The sequence below is a fragment of the Herpailurus yagouaroundi genome, unplaced genomic scaffold, assembly GCF_014898765.1.
Source record: "Herpailurus yagouaroundi ecotype Mexico unplaced genomic scaffold, PumYag 188, whole genome shotgun sequence".
Lineage (NCBI taxonomy): Eukaryota > Metazoa > Chordata > Mammalia > Carnivora > Felidae > Herpailurus > Herpailurus yagouaroundi.
In genome coordinates this window covers 25283944-25304355 of record NW_024412419.1, presented here as the reverse complement: position 1 = coordinate 25304355, position 20412 = coordinate 25283944, and the positions used below count along the sequence as shown (strand labels likewise).

General features: G+C 41.0%; 1 protein-coding gene across 1 annotated transcript in view; it reads left to right on the top strand.

Moving 5' to 3' along the window:
* Positions 1-20412, top strand: part of CAPN13 (calpain 13) — an 81422-nt gene that overhangs the window by 13186 nt on the left and 47824 nt on the right. Inside the window, exons 2-4 of the mRNA XM_040496877.1 lie at positions 7162-7394; positions 16826-16904; positions 17690-17805. Coding sequence (XP_040352811.1) covers positions 7197-7394; positions 16826-16904; positions 17690-17805 — 393 coding nt within the window. The 5' untranslated portion in view covers positions 7162-7196. The remainder of the gene's footprint in view (positions 1-7161; positions 7395-16825; positions 16905-17689; positions 17806-20412) is intronic.

Below are 20412 nucleotides of genomic sequence, written 5' to 3'. Positions count from 1 at the left end.
CTACTGTTTTTCTCTTTTATGAATTTGTGCTCTTGTCTGTATTATTTACTTCCTTCTACGTCTGTGGGTTTTCTTATTGCCATCATGATATCATCTTGGACTCACAAATTATTTAGAAGTGTGTTTAATTCCAGGTATTTGGGGGTTTCCTAACTATCTTATTGGTACTAACTTAAAATTTTAATTGTGTCATGGTTAGAGAATATTCTGTGTAATTCACTCCTTGGAATACATGGTTTTATGGCCCCATTGTATTTTCTGTTTTGGTGAATACATTTCATATATTTGAAAAGAATGTATACTCTGCATTTTTAGATGTAGTACAGTGTATGTGCCAATAAAATCAAAGCGATTAACAGTGTCATCCATATCTTTTATGTTTTCACGGATTTTTAAAATTTTTGTTTAGTTGCCCTATTAGTTGCTAAACTATGAGTGCTAAATTCTACTATCATTGTGGAATTATTTATTTCTCACTTTAATTCTGTTAAGTTTTGGTTCATGTATTTTCTGGTTGTATTATTAGGTGCCTACACATTAATGATTTTATTTCTTCCTGATCAATTTTTGCCAATATTAAATGCCCCACTTCATCCCTGGCAATACCGTTTACTATGAAGTCTGTTTGGTAAATCTATTAATATGCACCTCAGCCTTCTTATGCTTACTGTTTTTATGGCATAATTCTTTTCATCCATTTACTATCAAATTATCTGGTCTTTTTATTTAAAGTGTGTCTCACAGGCAGCATATAACTGAGTTTTGCTTTTTTAATCTCCTTTGTGAATCTCTGCCTTTTAACTAAAGTTAACATGTAATTATTGATATACTTGGATTTATGTCTCTTTTTTGTATGTTTATCCACTGTTCCCTCTTTATTGATTTTTTTTGATTACTTGAATATGCATGTTTTAGTATCACATTTTATCTTATCTATTGTCTTTTGGGGGGGGTGCTATATCTCTTTTTATTATTTTCTTAGTGGTTATATAGGGATTATAATACACTTACTCAATCTTCATGATTCTATTGCACCACTTCATGTAAAATAGAACACTTGCAGCCATGTGGCTAGCTTTACTTCCCTTCTACTGTTCCTTATGTTACAGTCATATGAATGATATCCAAATACTTTGAAGCATCTCCAGACAATGTTTTCATTTTTGCTTTAAACACATATATATATTTTAAAGAATAAGAGGAAAAAAAAACAGTCTTGCATATTTACTCATATATTTACCATATGCCATTCTTGAAAATTCAGTTTTCCCTGTTATTATTGCCTATTAAATTGAAGAACTTCCTTCATCATTCCTTCTGGAGCATTGTCTTTGGATGGTTAATTCCCTTAGTTTTTGTTCATCTGAAATCTGTTTATTTCACTATGATTCCTGATATGTATTTTCACTGGACACAGAATTCTGTGCTAACATCTCTTTCTTTCAGCAACTTTAAAGTTATTCCACTGTTTTCCATCCTCCATGGCTTCTTGTGACAAATCTGGAGTCCTTTGCATCATTATTCCCTTCAATCTCATGTGTCATGTTTCTCTAGCTCTTTCAAACATTTTTTATCTTTGGTTTCTAACAGCTTGATTATGATGTGTCTAGTCCTGGTTTTCTTGACCTTTCAAGCTTCTTGGATTCAAAAGTTTGTCTCCAAACTGGGGAAGAGTTTGACCATTTCTACAAAAAACTTTTTCTGCTCTACTATCTTGATTCTCTCCTCCCGGGCCTCCAATTACACATAAGTTACAGCTTTTGGTATTGTATCACATGTCCATCTGAGGCTCTGTTCTTATTCTTTTGTGTCCTATTATAATTTTCTGGAGAACATGGATTTAAAAAAGAAAGCAGGAATCAACCCAATTAAATTCAGACTATGCATCCAAGACCACCTTCTATGAGGTGCTAAGTGCTTAGAAAACTTTCTCAGCATCTTGTGGCTAATAAGGGGCAGAATGAGGACTTGAGTTGGAATCTTCTGAAGTCATTTAACTTTGGGGCTTCTTTCTTTTTTCTGAAGTCATTTAACTTTTTGCATCTTTCCTATGTATTAATAGGAATTTTCCAACAAAAGGACTTGCAGGGTGCCTGGTGGCTCAGTTGGTTAAGCATCCAACTTCGGTTTAGGTCATGATCTCGCAGTTTGTGAGTTCAAGTCCTGCGTCGGGCTCTGTGCTGACAGCTCAAAGCCTGGAGCCTGCTTCGGATTCTGTGTCTCCCTCTCTCTCTGCCCCTCCCCCACTTGTGCTTTGTCTCTCTCTGTCTCTCAAAAATGAATAAATGTAAAAACTTTTTTTTTAAAAAGACTTGCTGGTTATGTATGTATAAAATCCTGAAGGCAAGCTTAAATAAGTGTTTTTGTCATTGTTGTTTTTTATTGAACAGTTCTTTGAAGAAGCTTTTGTGAATCTCCATGAGGACTACTGGACTTGAAATATTTTCCAAACCATATGACCTCCGAATCTGTTCTCTGTGGAGGCTTCTGCTCCACCAAACACACTTAAAAATAGCTAATATGTGGCATTCATTCCACCAACACTTACAAGAATTTTATAGAATACCCACTATGTGCCAGACCTGGCACTAGGTGCTGGCAGACCAAAGATACTATCATCTAAGACATTTTTGCCATTCAGGAGCCCTTATTGTCTTTCCACGAAATTGAATAATGTTTATACACTCGGTGCTGTTGGGTCATTTTCACTCGTGTTTACCGGCATCCTTCACCTATTCTCTGATATGCCCCCTTTCCTCTTTGCTTGCACACTGCCTAAAATGTGCTCCCAGGGGCAGAGAGTTGTTAAGACAGCTTGGGGTTAGTCACAGCTATGGACTGAATTGTGTTCCCCCCAAATTCATATATTGAAGCCCTAGCCCCCACTGTGACTATTTCTAGAGATAGAACCTTTAAGGAGATGATTAAGGTTAAGTGAAGTCATAAGCAGAAGGCCCTACTCCAATAGGACTGTGGCCTTATAAGACAAGAGGGAGAGCGCACGCTCTCTCTCTGTCATGTGAGGACGCATCAAAAAGGTGGTTGTCTATAAGGCAGAAAGAGAGTCCTCACCAGAACCTGACTGTGTTGGCATCGTGGTCTTAGACTTTCAACCTCCACAATTGTGAGGAAATAAATGTCTATTGCCTCAGCTCCCACTCTGCAGGATTTTGTTGCGTGCTCGACAGACTAACACAGTAACCCAATTCAGCAGAAGACACAACAGGGACTGAGTGAAACTTACTTCATAGACACTGAGGGGAGCAGACCAGGTTTTATAGCCACCAACTGCATCTCTTGCCTGCTTCTCACTCTAGTTCTGAACTTAATCCATTAGTTCACCATCTCTCTCATTAAGAACCTTATATAAACTCTCTTTGCCATTTTCCCACCTCCTGTGCCATTTTTCTTGCTAGACTCAAGAGATAAACCAGAGGTAAGACAAAGTTTTATCCTGCCTAGCAGGTAGAACTTCTATCCCTCCCTCTCTCTTTTTTTTTTAATTAAGCCAGCTGAGTCTTCTGCCTTTATTTACCTTTCACAGTGAAGCAAGATGGAAAAATACAAGAAATAAGCCAAAAAATCCCTCCCTAAAATGACAGGTAGAGAGAGAGTTGGTTGGCTTTTTCTGCTGCACACAAAAGTGAAATGTCAAGTTCTGTAGACCCTTCCTGCTTGAGAAAATGAGAGCAGGCTGTTCCCTGGAAAAGCCATAAGCAACCCAGGGGGTAACACAGTGAACCTGATAGGTCTGAGGTCTGTGCATGGAGGAGGGAGCCTCTCTCTCCTGCCTGCCTGCTTTCTCTTTTTCCCATCAAAGTTCTCTTTTCTCCCAGAGCAGCGGACCACCTCCTCCACCAGCAGACAGCCAGGCCTGCCGCCTGTCCCCCAGAGTCTTTCTTTTCCTTCTTGGGCTCTCAGTGGGTGCAGAGAAGTAGCAAAGCTAAGCACTTGTGTGTAATGCCTCACCCCTACAAGCTCCTCTGAGATTAGATGTCATTAATAAGAGCAAGTTCTCATCTCTGAAGGTGTGGGGCTCTCTGCACAGTACTTTCATAATCAAAATTATCATCATAATCATGCTAATAACCACTATTTATTGACCACTTTCTGTTTACCAGCCACAGTGCTAAGTACTTGACAAGCCCAGATTCATCTGAGTCTTAAAACAATTCTGTAACAGGCACATTATTGTCATTATTTCACAAATGAGGAAAGTGAGGCTTACACAGGGATCCCTAAAGTCAACCAGTCCACCATGCAATAGTGAGCGGTGGGGGCCCTACAGATGGCCTGGGAACTGATCCCTAAACATAAGGCCTTGGCAAGACTCTGATGGAGAGGTCAAGCCAAATTCTTCCAACTCACTTTTACATGCAATTAAAGGCTGTCCCATAATTGTGTTAATAAGAGCAACCATTTGGGTTTCCTAAACTAAAATCAGCTCAATACTGGAGTTTATCATACACTCTCATTGAATATTTTACTGAGAGGTACGTGGCTTGGCAATGGTGTCTTGGTTCCACTGTCACTGAGCATGTGCAGAACTGAAAGACCCATAATTTTCACAACTCTCCATTATCAGGTGTCATTGCCTTTGTCCTGAATTGGCAATCAATCTCTATTACTGTTTTCTTGTTCTTGAATGATACCTTACTGTTATTTCAGCTTTTTATATAATCTGTGGTTGCTCTCCTCTTAAACCTATAGTGAGTGGTGAGGTATATAGATGTATTTTCACCTGTTATTTTCCAAGAACTTGATTGGAGAAATGTATGTAACATATTGGGCTAAGCCAAATAAAACATTTTTACCTTAGGTGAAACCATACGAAATGGACTATATTTAACAACTTTTTAAAAGTTTATTTATTTTGAGTCAGAGAGAGTATGTGTGCATGCATGAGAGCAGGGGGAGGGTCAGAGAGGGAGAGACAGAATCCCAAGCAAGCACCACACTGTCAGCACACAGCCCGATGTGGGGCTGGGGCTTGAATTCATGAACTCACAAACCTTGAGATCATGACCTGAGCTGAGATCAAGTGTTGGACACTTAACCAACTGAACCACCCAGGACCCCTGAACAATTTTGACCTAAAAAAATGCAAGTTTCCTATTGTCCAACCTAGTAGTTCAAACATAAATTATTTTTACCTCATTTGCTAGACATTTGTATGCATAATTCCCTCTGCATATGCATGTACAGTGACACGTTATAGATGATATTCTGCCTCTGAATTTGTATTACCTAAATAATTTACAACATATTATTATTATATGTTAACTATAAGAACATTGCTAAGTTATTTTGAGTTTGTGTGGGGTTTTTTTTTTTGTATGATCCAAGATCTTGAATATAAGCTCATATTCTTCATGAATTGTTCATTTATTTCCCTCTTTAGTTCTTTATCATCACTTGATTCCTTTTCTGCTGTTAAGGAGGAATGGATAGGTCCATAGGTCTTGTGGTCTTGGGTCTTCTGTGTCCTGCTCAAAGAAGTTTGAAAAGCACTACGTCAGTGGCTAAGGAGACTTTTCAAGTCCCACAGCCAGTAAGTGTGTATTCAGAATTCAGATGCAACTCCGCTTCCCTCACAGATGGAGGATGTGATACACATTTTGGTCATTGGCATCAGTCACACCCCTATGGCTTCCTGAATAAGAAATGCTAGATTTCCTTGACATATCCTTAAGGAAATTGGGAGGTCAACATTTATTGTGTGCCTATGTATGCCAGCCACTCTGCTTGGTATGTTAGTTTGAACCTCATTTGATACCACAGCAAACCCTATGAGGTTGGTATCATTTATCTGTACAGATGGAGAAAGAGGTTTGCAGGCTTGAATACTAACTCCAAATTCTGGAACTGGTAGGTAGGTGATGAAAGCAGAAAGCAAACTTTAAAGCCCATTTGATTGTTCACCACTTTGCCTTTTCTTTTTCTCACTACACATCCCCTTCCCCTAACCCCGTATTTGATTCATCATGAAATCCTATTGGTTCTACCTATAGAATGACTCTGGGTCTGTTTCTCCATCATTTTCACTACTAATGCTCTAACATTGTCCCTCCCATGAACACGTGCACAGCCTCCTAACCTCCTCCTTGCCACAGTCCTTATCTATCCCCTCCATGTGGCCTTTAACTCACTCCACAATCCTTTACACAGATCTGATTGTGACCTACCTACCTTTTCAGTGTCCCTGCAGTGCTTGCAGAGGGCATAAAACATGTCACAATCCAGCTTTCCAACCTACTTTCCTGGCCCTCTCTGCCAACATTCCCTATCCCCAGCTCCTACCCCCACTGACCCTTCCAGACTGCCCACCCCTCCATTCTCTCTAACACCCATGACTTTTCCAATTCAACTCCTGGGCCTCTGTGCACTTGATACTCTAAATTATATAGATAATAACTTGTATATATATATGTGTGTGTGTGTGTGTGTGTGTATGTGTGTGTATATATACGTGCGTGTGTGTATGTGTGTGTATATATACGTGCGTGTGTGTGTGTATATATGTGTGTGTGTATATATATATATATATATATATATATATATATATATATATATATAACCAGTTCTCCATCTGGCACATTCTGCTTCCTTCAAGGCCCTGCTCAAATGCCACTGTCTGTGGGAGAGTCATCCTAGACTTTTCCTGGGAGCTCATGGCCCCTCCTCTTTATATCCACGGGATTTTGTACACATTTTTAATTAGACACTTTCTGTTGAATGATAGCTAGCTGTTTAAATGTCTTATCTGTCTTTCCTACTTGATAATGAGCCCCTAAGGGATAAAGATCATGTCGTATTTATCTTTGGATTGCCAGCATGCAGAAAAGTGCCTGGCACCAGGTCAGCACTCAATAAATGTTCATTAATGTACAAACACCCCCCATAGTCTCTCATGCACATAAGAGCATACTGAGTAGTTCTTCGGTAGAGCGGATTGAAAATTGGACTGGGAAGAGGATGCTTGGATTCTAGTCTGGGATCACCCACCAACTAGATGTGTCACTGGGGACAGAACATTTCAGGGTCTCAGTCCCCTTGCTTGTAAAGTAGTGGGAGGACATCTGAGTGCCTTTCCAAGGCTTACATCTAATGATGCAAAGGACTTGACAGCTTATTCCTAAAAATATCTCTCTTTCTTACCAGAAGGAAAAGGCCTTAGGCATCTTCTAAGGAGAGTCATGGCACACAACCAGGAGACTCTAGCCAAGACCCCTGTCATCAAATTCAAGGGCCAAGACTTCAACTTCTTGCGGGATCATTGCCTAAGCAGAGGTCTGCTGTTTGAGGATGAGACCTTCCCCGCGGAGACTTCCTCCATAGGTCTGCAGCTGCTCCAGGGAAAAAACCTCTCCAGACTGATGTGGAGACGGCCAAAGGTGAGTGAGCCCCCCAGAAACACACCCAGCTCCTGGGCCCTCTCAACTGCCTGTCATGGTACCTCCTACTGAAAGAAGGATGGGCACGTGACTTGGTTTTCAAAGGTGGCCCAAACCAAATAGGAAGGAGAATGAAATTTATCTGGTCCCTTAGCTATAGTGTTGTATCGTCAGTAGGATGTAAGGACCCTGTACCAGCAACCAGGACCCCTGGGTTCTAACCCAGTTCTCACACTGAGCACATCACTAGATTGCATGCTTCAGTGTTCTCATCTGAGAAATGGGAAACCATGGGTATGAAGATTGTGGTAGTTGGTCTCTAGGGTCTCTTCCATCTCCACAATTGAGCCCATCTGTCAGTCTTCATCACTCTTTATTCTCTTCAGTTACCACTGTCTTTATTTTTTTCTTTTCCCCTGTTAGAATTTAGTCAAAGGGAAGATATCCTGTCAGTCACTGATAAAATAGGATGAATTTATTTATTTATTTATTTTTTTAATTTTTTTTTTCAACGTTTATTTATTTTTGGGACAGAGAGAGACAGAGCACGAATGGGGGAGGGGCAGAGAGAGAGGGAGACACAGAATCGGAAACAGGCTCCAGGCTCTGAGCCATCAGCCCAGAGCCCGACGCGGGGCTCGAACTCACGGACCGCGAGATCGTGACCTGGCTGAAGTCGGACGCTTAACCGACTGCGCCACCCAGGCGCCTAAAATAGGATGAATTTAAATAATTGCCTCACCCCTCTCATTTGTATATGTATTGTCAGTCTTGTAAAGGCTTGATCATTTATAAAAGAATTTTAGACATCAAATTAGGAAGATCTTTCAGGGAAACATTCAAATCCCTATGCCAGTAGTTGGTCACTAACTCAACCTTGTGGCGAGATGAGCCCTGTTGGTTTTTCTAAACTATATTCATTCCCAAGAAATATTTCTCAGCCCACTGACCATTCTCATAATCTCATTAGGGAAAAAGATCCAGGTAAGGACCACTCTAAGGATCCTGAGGCCAATCCTCCTGTTCTTCCAAAAGCAACCAGCAGAACCTAGAACAAGAGAAAATAAGATAATGTCTAGTAAGCTAATGATTATGATATCAGCAAGTGTTACCAAGCACTGATTAAGTGCCAAACACTCTCCTGAGTACTTTCAATAAAGCCAGTTTAGTCTATACAAAAAGGATATTTTCTGATAACATAAAATAAGACATTAAACTCTGGAGGTACCGACTCTTGCTCTGATGTCAAGGGGGCAGATTTGTAGTTTTGGAGAGGGAAGTGTGAGCAGGGTGCAGGTGGGGCTCAGGATCAGATGGTGGTGCTTCAGGCTTCTAGGATCCATCTCACCAGCCAGAGGCAGTAAGTCCCCAGAAATTATCCTCTTCTGGCCTTCCCCTCCGAAGGGGAGCAGAACAGAGAACTCTATTTAAAGTTTGGAAGGGTTATATATTTTTTCCCCTTGTTATTTTTAGAAGCTGAGATTCTTTTAGAAATGTTCTTTTTTTTCTTTTTTACAAGGTGCTGAGCAATAGATACAAGACCATATTTATAGTGTTGGAGAATTTATAACATTTCTATTTAGGAAGGGTTCAGAGTTTCTTACTATCTGATTTCAGCAACATCTCAAATTTTATCTTTTGGGGGCAAGGAGAAACTGAGGCAAACAGAAGTGAGATGACTTCCACAGAATCCTTCCAGGAACCTGAAATAGAGGAAGATACGTCCTACTCCCACTCTTCTCCTCAGCCAAAAGCTGAGACAAATGTCTTTGTGTCCCTCATCACAGTGTCCACATTTGTATAGTGTTTTCCTGAGTTTTCCATGTGTCCTGTTCTACTTTGTCTCCTTTGTTCTTTCCCAGTTGTATAGAGAAGAAAACAGATTCAGACAGGGGATGTGACTTGCACAAGGTGACAGTCCAGCCTCCATATGCTGCACTTTCCTTCACATGGGATTGTGTGCCCGACAGGACTCTGTTAGGATTTGAATGAACGAGTGAGTGAATGGATGAAAGAATGACTTTATCCACAGGCCCCTGACATGGGTTTCAAGCTCCATATGTGCAGCTGAGATTCCGTAGGTTGACTGGTTTAACAGGTAGAACGGTAGACAAGAAAGCCACTGAATTCACCCCTTCCACATGGTGACATCCTCAAGTGCCACAGCTTATAGTTGTGCCTGAGAAGAGCCTTGGACGAGGAGCCATGGCCAGTGTAGTTCAATCCTAGTTGGAATGGCCAACACTTACATAGTGCTGACCATATGGTAGGTCCAACTTTAGGTCCTTTGACTCATTGAATCCTCACAGTAATGTTATAAGGAGGTACTATTATTAACCCCACTTTACAGAGGAGAAATAGAAAGAGTTAAGTAACATGCCCAAAATGGTAGAGCTGGAATTTGAACCCTAGAGTCTATCTCCAAGACCTGTACTCCTATCACACTATATTGTCTCCATAAGGCCTCATTGTAAGCTCATGTTGTGTTCTGATTTCCTATTTGCTACAAATAATATTTTGTGCACCAATAGACTCCTAGTTCATCTAGATAACCAGGAATCAATCTCTGTGTTGTGTCCTGCTTTCCATTTTTTAGGAGAAAAAGAATGAGGTAAGAATGAAATGTTGTACCTGTACGTCACATGATTATTTTAAGGAATAAATGAAGACAATATTTAGAGTCTAGCACATTGCAAACACTTACTAAACACTAGCTATTGTTGCTATAATTAATTTGGGAGGGATGGCATAGGGTAGCAGCCTCAAGGGCTGTCCTTTTGGATCCATGGGTTTTCACAGTCCAGCCAGCATCAGCCCTCAGCTAATTTCAGCAAACACATTTAGAGAGAAATGTAGGTCAGATGAAACCATTTGAGGTCCTAGGGGGAGGCTGACAGGGAGTGTGGAGAGAATTTCTTCTCCCGTTCCGCTGCCTGTCACCACTTTCAGAAGGTTGCTTCCCACTCTAGAGCTTGCCCAGTCACTGTCCAGAGGTATAGCTGGCACTCCTTAAATTAAGTTCACCTGTATAATGGCTGAGGTGGCACCAAGTCTCCTGAGGCCATCTCCATATTCAAGGCTTGGAAGGACAATGGGGAAGCTCCATATTCTAAGCAAGTGCTAAACCATCATGGATATCATTCTACCTTGAATACTCACCTGGGCTTGGTAGATTCACTAAGAGTGACTAAGAGTTGGCATACAACTAAACTCAGCTTTCTATGCCTGGCACAGAAAGGTTGTTTAATGTCCCATAATGTCTTCTCTCTCCCTCTCTCCCTCCTCTCCCTCTCTCCCCCTGTCCCCCCCTCCCCCGTTCCTCTCTCTCCTTCCCTCCTTCCTTCTTGTTCTCCCTCTAACAATCAACCTAATCCATTTTGCTGCTGGAACTTTGAAGTAGAAGCTCCTTCATATCTTGCTTCATTCAGCTTCTCTTTGTTTAAGAAATTTCCACCCCACTTCTCACATCCTCCCCCCCACCCTAGTGGCAGTCAGTCAGGTTCTGCAACAGCCTGTGACCCTGCACTGACCAAATGACACTGAGGAGACCCAACTCCTCATGAGCCTCTGCACTGCCTACAACCCCCACCCCATGTCAGCAAGAGACCATGCTGAGAATTAGACTTGTATATGGTGTATCTATTTGATATTTCCTGAATGAAAGTTGGTGCTAGAGTGCTTCCTTTTAGAATTTTAATTCCATGAATAATGCTAAATCCCATTTATCAAGTATGTACATGCAATAAGTATGAATCTAAGCACTTTACATATGACATTTCATTTAATTACCATAATAGCCCTGTGAGTAGATCATATTATTATCTTTGTTCAGTAGATGAGCATTGTCCAGGAGAACTTTCCATGAAGATAGAAAGGTTCTTTTGGTACCGTCCAGTACAACAGCCATTAGTAATAAGTGGCTATTGGTACTTCCAATGTGGCCAATGCAACTGAGGGATCAAAATTTTAATCTTATTTATTTATTTATTTTTTAAGTTTTTGAAAGTTTATTTATTTATTTTGAGAGAGAGAGAGAGAGAGAGAGAGCATCAGTGAGCAGGGGAAGGGAAGAGAGAGAGGGAGAGAGAGAATCCCAAGCAGGCTCCGTGCTGTGAACACAGAGCACGACGCGGGGCTCGAACCCACGAACCACAAGATCATGACCCAAGCTGAAACCAAGAGTTGGACACTTAACCAACTGAGCCACCCAGGGACCCCTTAATCTCATTTAAAGTAGCCACATATGATTTGTGGCTACCATATTGGACAGCACAGAAATATAGATACAATTCTTCACAGCAGGGTCACCAATGTGTATCAGATTGAGAGATGGCAATTTCATCTTGGACCCCATACTTTGGGAGAATAATTTTGCTTCTCAACTGAAGAATGGCTGTGGGCCTGAAACATGCTGTCTGATGGGTGCTCAGAGCTCAGGACCCAGCCCCATTGTGGATCCTGGCCTGTGGCCATCCCAAAATGAAGTATCACCTACCCAGGTAACAACTTTGATCTTTTAAGTGGAGTGGAGTTTCTGAAAGGATTGTTCACTAGAAATGATTTACCTTAGGTCCCAAATGAGTTCTTCAGAAAAGGAAAGTGTTAACAAAGTAGACACAGAAGTGTAGGTTATGAAGGCAACAGGTAACAGAAGGTGACAAGGTAAACCTGCCAGCAAACAAATGTCATCGAGCCAAAGAACTTTGATGCCAATAAAACAAAGCTCTCTAGCAAAAATAGTAAAGGGAGTGACTCTGTCACCTGGCCCAGGCTGACCTCTGCCCACCCTCTGAATGATATATTTAGCCTGTGTCTGAATGCCAACATGCTGACCCTGATGTTCCCTCATCTAACAGCAGCCTTCAAAATGATTGCAGAAATCACTCCAAAACATAGCAAGTGATGTTGCATTGGAAGACACCCCTCCAGAAGCGATTGCAGGAGAATGCCTGGTTTGGTACCACTTCACAGAGGGTATTTGTTAAGATTCCAGGGGTTCTTGCATAATATGTGCTTCTGGCATCCATAAGATAACATAGATTGTCCCAAAATTTGCCTCGAGAAAGGACTTCACAGTGCAGAAGTTGGGAAGATTACTTAGTATGACTATTGCTGATGGCTTCTGTATTAGGGTTCTCCAAAAAAACAGAAACAATAGGGTGTGTGTGTGTGTGTGTGTGTGTGTGTGTGTGTGTGTGTGTGGTGTGTGTGTATGTGTATCTATTATATATCTATATATCCTATAGAATATTACCCATATCAATCAGGCAGAGAAAGAGCAAATTCTCCCTCTACCTTTTGTTTTATTCAGGTCCTCAGTGGATTGGATGGTGCTTATTCACACAGGGATCAGAAATCTGCTTTATTGAACTCAATTCAAATAAATGTTAATCTCATCTGGAAACACAGACATACTTAGAACTAATGTTTAGCTAAATATCTGGGGACCCCTTGGCACAGTCAAGTTATAAAATTAACCATCACACCTTTCTTCTGTACTGTTTCAGACCCTCCAGAGGGCCCCTCTCGCAGAATCAGAGAACACGGACATCAAGAAGCCCCTATCTACATGCGTGGTCTGGGGGCGGGGGAGAGATCTGAGCACTATGGAGCCACATTGCCTGGTTCACAGCCCTCTCCCTGCAGATCTGTAATCAAATTGCTCAGCTTCCCTGAACCTGCCCCCTTTCCCTGGCAGGGCTTCAGAATCTTCTGGACTGTGTAAATGCTGAACACTACCTCCAGTTAACCTACTAAATCCAGGCTGTGAGAGGCAGTAGCCAGCAGCCTCCAGGGCAGCGAAGGTCTCAGGTGACTCTGAGTCACACTCAGGGTGTAGACTACTACTTGCCAGTCTTGTCACACTTCACTGTCCTGGTGTGCCCATCCCACCTGGTGACGCCTGCAGACATTGCCATCTTCCCAGTCATCTTTTTTCTTTTTAAGTTTTAATTTAAATTCCAGTTAGTTGGCACAGCATAATATTAGCTTCAGGTGTACAATTTAGTGATTGAACACTTCCCTACAACACCCGGCGCTCATCACAAGTGCATGCCTTAATCCTCTGTTTCTTGGTTTGCCTCTCTTTTTTTCCCTATGATCATTTGTTTTGCTTTTTAAATTCCACATATGAGTGAAATCATATGGTATTTTCTTTCTCTGACTTATTTTGCTTAGCATAATATACTCTAGCTTCGTTGATGTCATTGCAAATGGCAAGGTTTCATTCTTTTTTATTGCCGAGTAATATTCCAGTGTGTGTGTGTGTGTGTGTGTGTGTGTGTGTGTGTGTGTGTATCACATCTTCTTTATCCATTCATCTTTACCTATTCTCTCAGCAAATCAGCCCAGCAGGCTAAAATGCTTCTGGGTGTAATTTCCATCTCTGCACTTTTTAGATCATCGAGCACCTCTCTAAAGCCCAGGGTGGGGAAGGAATAGGCAGCTCAGAGGATAGGAGATATAGATGCTGGTCTTGTGCCCAACATTGATGAAGACAATTCCAGTGTTTGCCAGTAAACTTTATGTTGAATATTGATTTGCAATAATTGCCATTTAATTTTCATAGCATGAAAATAGTTTTCTGTTCCTAGTTAACTACAATTTTTTTATTTTAATTTTTAACATTTTGGTAAATCAGAGAAAGTTGTGCATTTATTAAATGCCTGTGTGGCATTCATTAGAAGGATATAAATTGTTTTTCCTTTGGTGCATGTAAATGCTATTTTATATTATTATATATCCTGATACAAAATCAGCGTCCTTCATTTCTAGGGCAAACCCTGCTTGATTATAGTGGGTTAGTCTTAATAATTTCTTGTTCATTCATTTGCCATGTGTTTTATTTTGGTATATTTCATAAGTGAAATCAGTCTATAATGTGTGTATGTTCTTGTGCTTTCACGGTCCCAGGCTATGCTGGCTTCTTAAAATAAATGGTGGCAGGATTTTTCTTCCTTCCCTTCCTTCCCTTTCTTTCTTTTCGCTGAAACTGTAAGTGATACAAGAATGGTCTATTCCCTGAAAGTGTGAGAGACGTCCACAGGAAATCCTGTGTACTTGAAAGCCTTCACAGAGCTGTCAGGGAGATATTCTTTGATCATTTGAAAATACTATTGCAAAGTTATCTTTTAAAGTTTACTGACTAACTTGAATCATTTTTGGCCATGCTAATTTTAGTCAGATAATCATCACTATTTTTAAATTGATTAGTATAGAATTTTACATCATGTTTTTATATTGCTAAAATCTCATTTTTATTTCTAATTTTAGTTGGGTTTCCCTACCATATTTGTTAAAGGTTGGGTCTATGTAAACCTTCTTCCCCAAATGGAGCGAGTTACTTGCTTTATTGGTCTTGCTGTTTTTCTATTTTAGAATTCACTAATTGTCTTTTATCATTTTTTTCTGCCTCTATTTGAGGCTTTTTTTGTCTTTCTAACATCTATGAGTTGATTGTTGAATTCATGTTTTTTTTTCTATCATGTTTAATAATGAATGCATTTGAGGCTCTGGGTTTGTCTGTGAGTATGGCCTTTTGAATTTTGCAAATATTACAGAAGGGAATCAATATTTATTGAACATGTACCTTGTCCAATGTCCCAAGGATCCACATCCTTCCTCATCTGTTAGGTGGAAAAACTCCTGCTTAGCAAGGCTAGTGGAAGACGATGGGTGAATAAAGCCCCTGGACCTCAGCAAGGTAGTCAGTGCCTCAATGGCTTTGCCACCGGAGTCTCCCTTTCACACATGAGGAAACTGAGGCTCAGATAAGGAAGTGGTTCAAGGTCACCCAGGGAGAAGGCAGGGCAGGGTTCCACCCTGGGTCTGTCTCCATGACTTTCAGCACGCCCACCCCCCTTCTGCAGTCACACTGCAGAGAAAACCAGAGCAAACAGCAGAGGAGAGCTGGGGCTTCGGGCAGGTCAGGAAAGTTGAGCAAAGCTATCTTTGTTCCCCATCCAAGCCCACTGGCCTCCTGTCTCTTTAATTCCTGTGAGTGGAAGATCTTAAGCATCTGCTCAGTGACAGCAAATGCTAGTGAGATCTTTACCTCCTTTCCACAGTAGAAGGGCTGGGGACAGCTGGGTGAAGTGCCTGGAGTTGTCCTGGAACCGGGACACTCACTCCCTCCATGGCCCTGCAAAGAGTTCTGTGCTGCTGGCTTGTGTTGGGGGATGTCCCTGCATCCCCCCAGATACGGGTACTTAGCTGCCCAGCTTGCAGCCCAGATGTGGGGAAAGGGCAGGCCAGCTTGGTGCCTCTACCCAGGGAGGGTCTGAGCCTGAGTGCACCTCTCCTGGTGAATGTGAGACGGCCAGTTATTTGTAGAGAAGGTAGTGGGAACAGGTTTAGTGAGGCAATTACCCCTCCCACACAAACCGGGCTGAGGTGTTTGCAGACCTGCACACCTTTGTTTGCCTCTTGGCATCTCCACCAGGAAACTGGCAGTTTCTGAAGGGCCGACAGGTCTCTCAAAGCACAGGACTCTGTACATTCATGGCTGTTGAGCAAATAAATCCACTTCCACTTTGCAGGCCTGTTCTCTGGGGGGACTTATTCGTCAATGTGAAAAGAAATAATACAGGAATAATGACCGAAGTATGCAAATGCAGTAGAAATCTGGGGACAGTTGCACAGAGAGGGTGCTGAGGGTAATCCTGCAGACTTCCAGTAGGGAAAACCTGGGGGCTCCCTGGGGCTCCTTGACCCATGGGAGCCCCTTCCGGAACTCTCACAATCCTTGTGTCTGCTGGGAGTTCCCCAAATTCTCCCTAGATATTGCAGCACTACAGAATCCTCTCGCAAACCCCTTTCTGTGGCTGCCACGCGCTCTGTGTGTTAGAGGTTGGGGCACGACTGGGCTCCAAGTAACAGTACCCAAGACAAGGGACATGGGGTCTTCTAGAATCAGTTTGTGAGTTAGCCCAGGAGTGGACAAAGGTTGGAGTAACACATCTTGCATCCGGTAGAGCGTGTGGCTGGACTCGAACCTGGAGCCCAGAATGCCCTACTGCTGAGAGAGGACATGTCACAATGAATGCTTTATTATGTTTATAAAAGGGTCCTCTAACAAATGTATCTTTTTGTTTGTTTGTTTATAACCTGTTACTACAACACAGCTAGTTGGGACTAGGATGGCTGACTATTTGATGTAAGGATCCTGAGCCTTTATTTATGTTTATCTTTTCCTGCATTTTGCTTGTACATTTATTGCCTGTCTTGTCAGTTATGTATATGCCCCTTTGACATCTGCCTTCCTGATAGCAATCAAACCTGAAGAATGAGGGGAACTTTTCTAACTCGGATTTTAAGCACCTGTTTAAGAATTAACCTCTACCCCTCAAAGACAAAGTGAGTGATGTCTTGGGTACCACTTGGGGACACAGAGGAATGAAAGATGCTCATGGCTTTTCTCCCTCTTGCCTAAGGATATATTAGAGGGTAAATCAGAACCTCACTTCATCCTGGAAGGTGCAAGCAGATTTGACATCCAACAAGGAGAGGCCGGTAAGGACTCAACGTCTTTCCTCCTGGCCCTGGATCAGGGCAGACAGCCTGAAGTCAGCCTCCAGGTAGGGAGGGACAGAAGGAGGTGCCCACCCAGACCCACAGATTTCTACCCCAGCTTCTGAGGAGGCAAGGTCGGCACCCTTGGTGCTGTGTGGATGGACTGTTCACACTGGCAACAAGATTTCCTGTAACTTCAGCTCTGGGCAGCTCTGGCAAGATGTGAATCAGAGGCAGGTTGTCCCAACAACCCTGCTGAGGCCTGGCTAGGGCTCACTTTTAGTTTTTTTTTAAGTTTATTTATTTATTTTGAGAGAGTGCACATGTAAGCAGGAGAGGGGCAGACAGCGGGAGACAGAGAATCCCAGGCAGGCTCCTGCACTGTCCATGCAGAGCTTGAGGTGGGGCTCGAACCCATGAACCCTGAGATCATGACTTGAGCTGAAATCAAGAGTCAGTCACTTAACCGAGTAAGCTACCCAGGCACTCCTGGATGGGGCTCTCTTCACTTCCCTCACCATCACCATCCCCCCCATCCCTTTTTACCTTCCTCAGAGCCACCCCAACTCCCATCACCCCTACCCCACATCATCACCAGCTCCTTCTCTGTCTAGCTTGGAACTGGCCCCAGTGAACCCTTCCCCAGTTCTCCTCTCTCAGGCAGAAAAGGAATGTATTATTCAGAAGAAGGTGTATGGATTCTGGTGACAAAGACCCACGAAATGTGTGGAGTGGGGCTTCCAGATGTGTTCAGTAGACCTCTCATGGCTTCCATCCCCTCACAGGAGATTGCTGGTTCCTGGCAGCACTGGGCTCCTTGACACAAAACCCACAGCACCTGCAGAAGATCCTGATGGACCAAAGCTTTTCATGCCACTATGCAGGGATCTTCCGTTTCCGGGTATGTGCACCACTGGGACACTTCTCACCTAGGTTCTCTGTGAGCACAGGCAGGCGAGTATCTTGAATATTCTCATGGTCTGCTAGCCTACAATGGAAGGCTCACCCGTGTGTTAGTTACTTTGCGTACCTCTAAGAAAGGATTTGAGCTCAAGGTCTGGCAGCACATGGGAGAGCTGGGAGTTAAAACGTTTTCATGTAAACAAATAAAAAGAAATAGCAGAAACACTTAGCAAAAAAAAAAAAAGTCATTAATCAAGAACCCTGCACATCATAGAGCTTTTGTCTGTGTTGATTCCTGTGCTGTATCTTGCTATTTTGATTACAGTAGCTGTAGAGTAAGTTGCAACATCTGGCAGAGTAAGTTTTCCTTCCTTATTCGTTGTTCTTTCCTCAAAAATATCTTGGTAATTCCTGCGCTTTTATTCTTTGATGAGAATTTTAAAATCATTGTGTCTAATTAAAAAGAAAAGGCACTCTGTGATGCAGAGTGGAGTAGCATTAAATGTATGTATTTATTTGGAAACATTATACTTTTATTATTTTAATTATTCCTTTCCAGAAACATGGTATATCTTTCTATTCATTCAGAACTAGTTTTATGCCCTTCAATAAAATGTTACAGCTATGCTTCCACATTGGTGTCACACCCTTCTTGTTAAACGTATTCTCAAATATTTTACAATTTTGCAGCCAATGTGAATGAGATTTCCCCCTCATTTCATTTTTTTTAATGTTTATTCATTTTTGAGAGAGACAGAGACAGAGTGTGAACAGGGGAGGGACAGAGAGAGAGACACAGAATCTGAAGCAGGCTCCAGGCTCTGAGCTGTCAGAACAGAGCCCAATGTGGGGCTCGAACTCCTGAACCGTGAGATCATGACCTAAGCCAGTCAGCCCACTCAATAGATTAAGCCACCCAGGCACCCCCCTCATTTCTATCTAGATGTTGCTGGTAAGAGGAAAGCCACTCCTTACTAAATACTAAATTGTATCTAGCCACCTTACCAAATTCCTTAATTAGTTCCAATTTTTTTTTTCTTTAGTAGAGTCTGGATTTTTTAGTTAATGAATATTCTCTGCAAATAAAGATAATTTTGTCACTACTTTTATTATTTATAGAACTTACTTTGCCCTTTGTCCTTGTCCCATTAGTTAGAAGTTTGCAATTTTGAATAAGAGTGACAAGAATAAAGTCCTGCCTTTTCCTGGTTTTAGTGATGTTTTCTCCTGGTGTGCCATTGTTTTAATGCACTGTGGGATTCAATTTGCTAAAAATGTTATTAGAATTTTTGCATCTATATCACATGTAGAATTGGTTTTTAGTTGTTGTTTTTACCATGTTTGAGTTATGTTGGCTTTTTAAAATGAACCCACTGAGCTTTGCATATCTTAATCTGAAATAATTTGAACAATGGTTGTTAATCATGGATTATCTGATCTTTGAAAGTAAAATAGACAATAGTTAAAAGATCTGGAACCACTTCCTTTTTCAACATGATTTCTTTTACTCTTCCAATGTGTTCAACAGCTATTAAAATGTTTGTGTCTCTTATTTCTTCTGGGGTTAATCTTGAAATTTTTTTTTGCCAGGAAAACCAACTATTACTTCTCTCAGACCAAATTTATTGCCCAAAATTTGCTTATGTGATTGTCTGAAAATTCACTTAATTTCTTCTAATCTATGGTTAAATCCACTTTATCAATCCCTGTGCTATGTTTTTGTTTTTCCTTTTCTTCATAATATAGGTTTTCTTAACCAAAGCAATCTGTTTATTGGTTTTTGAACAAATCAACCTTTGATTTTCATTATTCTGTTTTTCTTTTGGAGTTTTGTTTTCTATATAACTAATTTCAATTTATTTTTATTAAGTACTGTTTACTTTCTGTTAATTTTATTGTTTTTTGTATGTTTTCTGAAACTGTACACTTTTCTGTCTTTTTTGTTTAATAATGAAAACTTTTAAAACCATAAATTTTTATATGAGATATTATCTATTTATAGGTTTTGATATAAAATGTCTTTTATTAACTTTAATGCAATGTACTTTTAGTTTTGATTAAGCTTTGGTTACAGTTTATATTCTATTTATTAAACTATGATCAGAGAATATTCATAAAATCTCTACATTTGGGGAAATTATTAAAATTTTATTCATGGCCAAATCTACAACAATTTTTGCAAATGCTTCATGGACATATGAGAAGAATATCCAGTGATCAGAGGTTTTACATATGGAGTCAAGATTTCTGATTTGCAGATTGTTGTGTCTGCAGTTAACTTTTTTTTATCTTGACTTAACTTTTGTCTGCTTGATTTGTCAAATTCTAAAAGAGGTGAATTGAATTTCTTCCCCAAAGTTACACCTTGGAGTGTCCTTCTTATGTTTTCAGATGTTTTAGCTTTAACCTTTTCCTGTTTTATTCTATGGTGCCCAAAGTTTTATGTTCTTGCTATCTGCTTGTTGGAATAAAGCTCACACAATATCACTCTTTATTGTGTTTAATGTGTTGGGCTTTGAATTCTTCTCTATCTGATGCTCATATTGCTAATTCAGCTTCCTGTTATTTACATTTTTCTGTTCTCTTTGTTCATCTGTTCCTTATC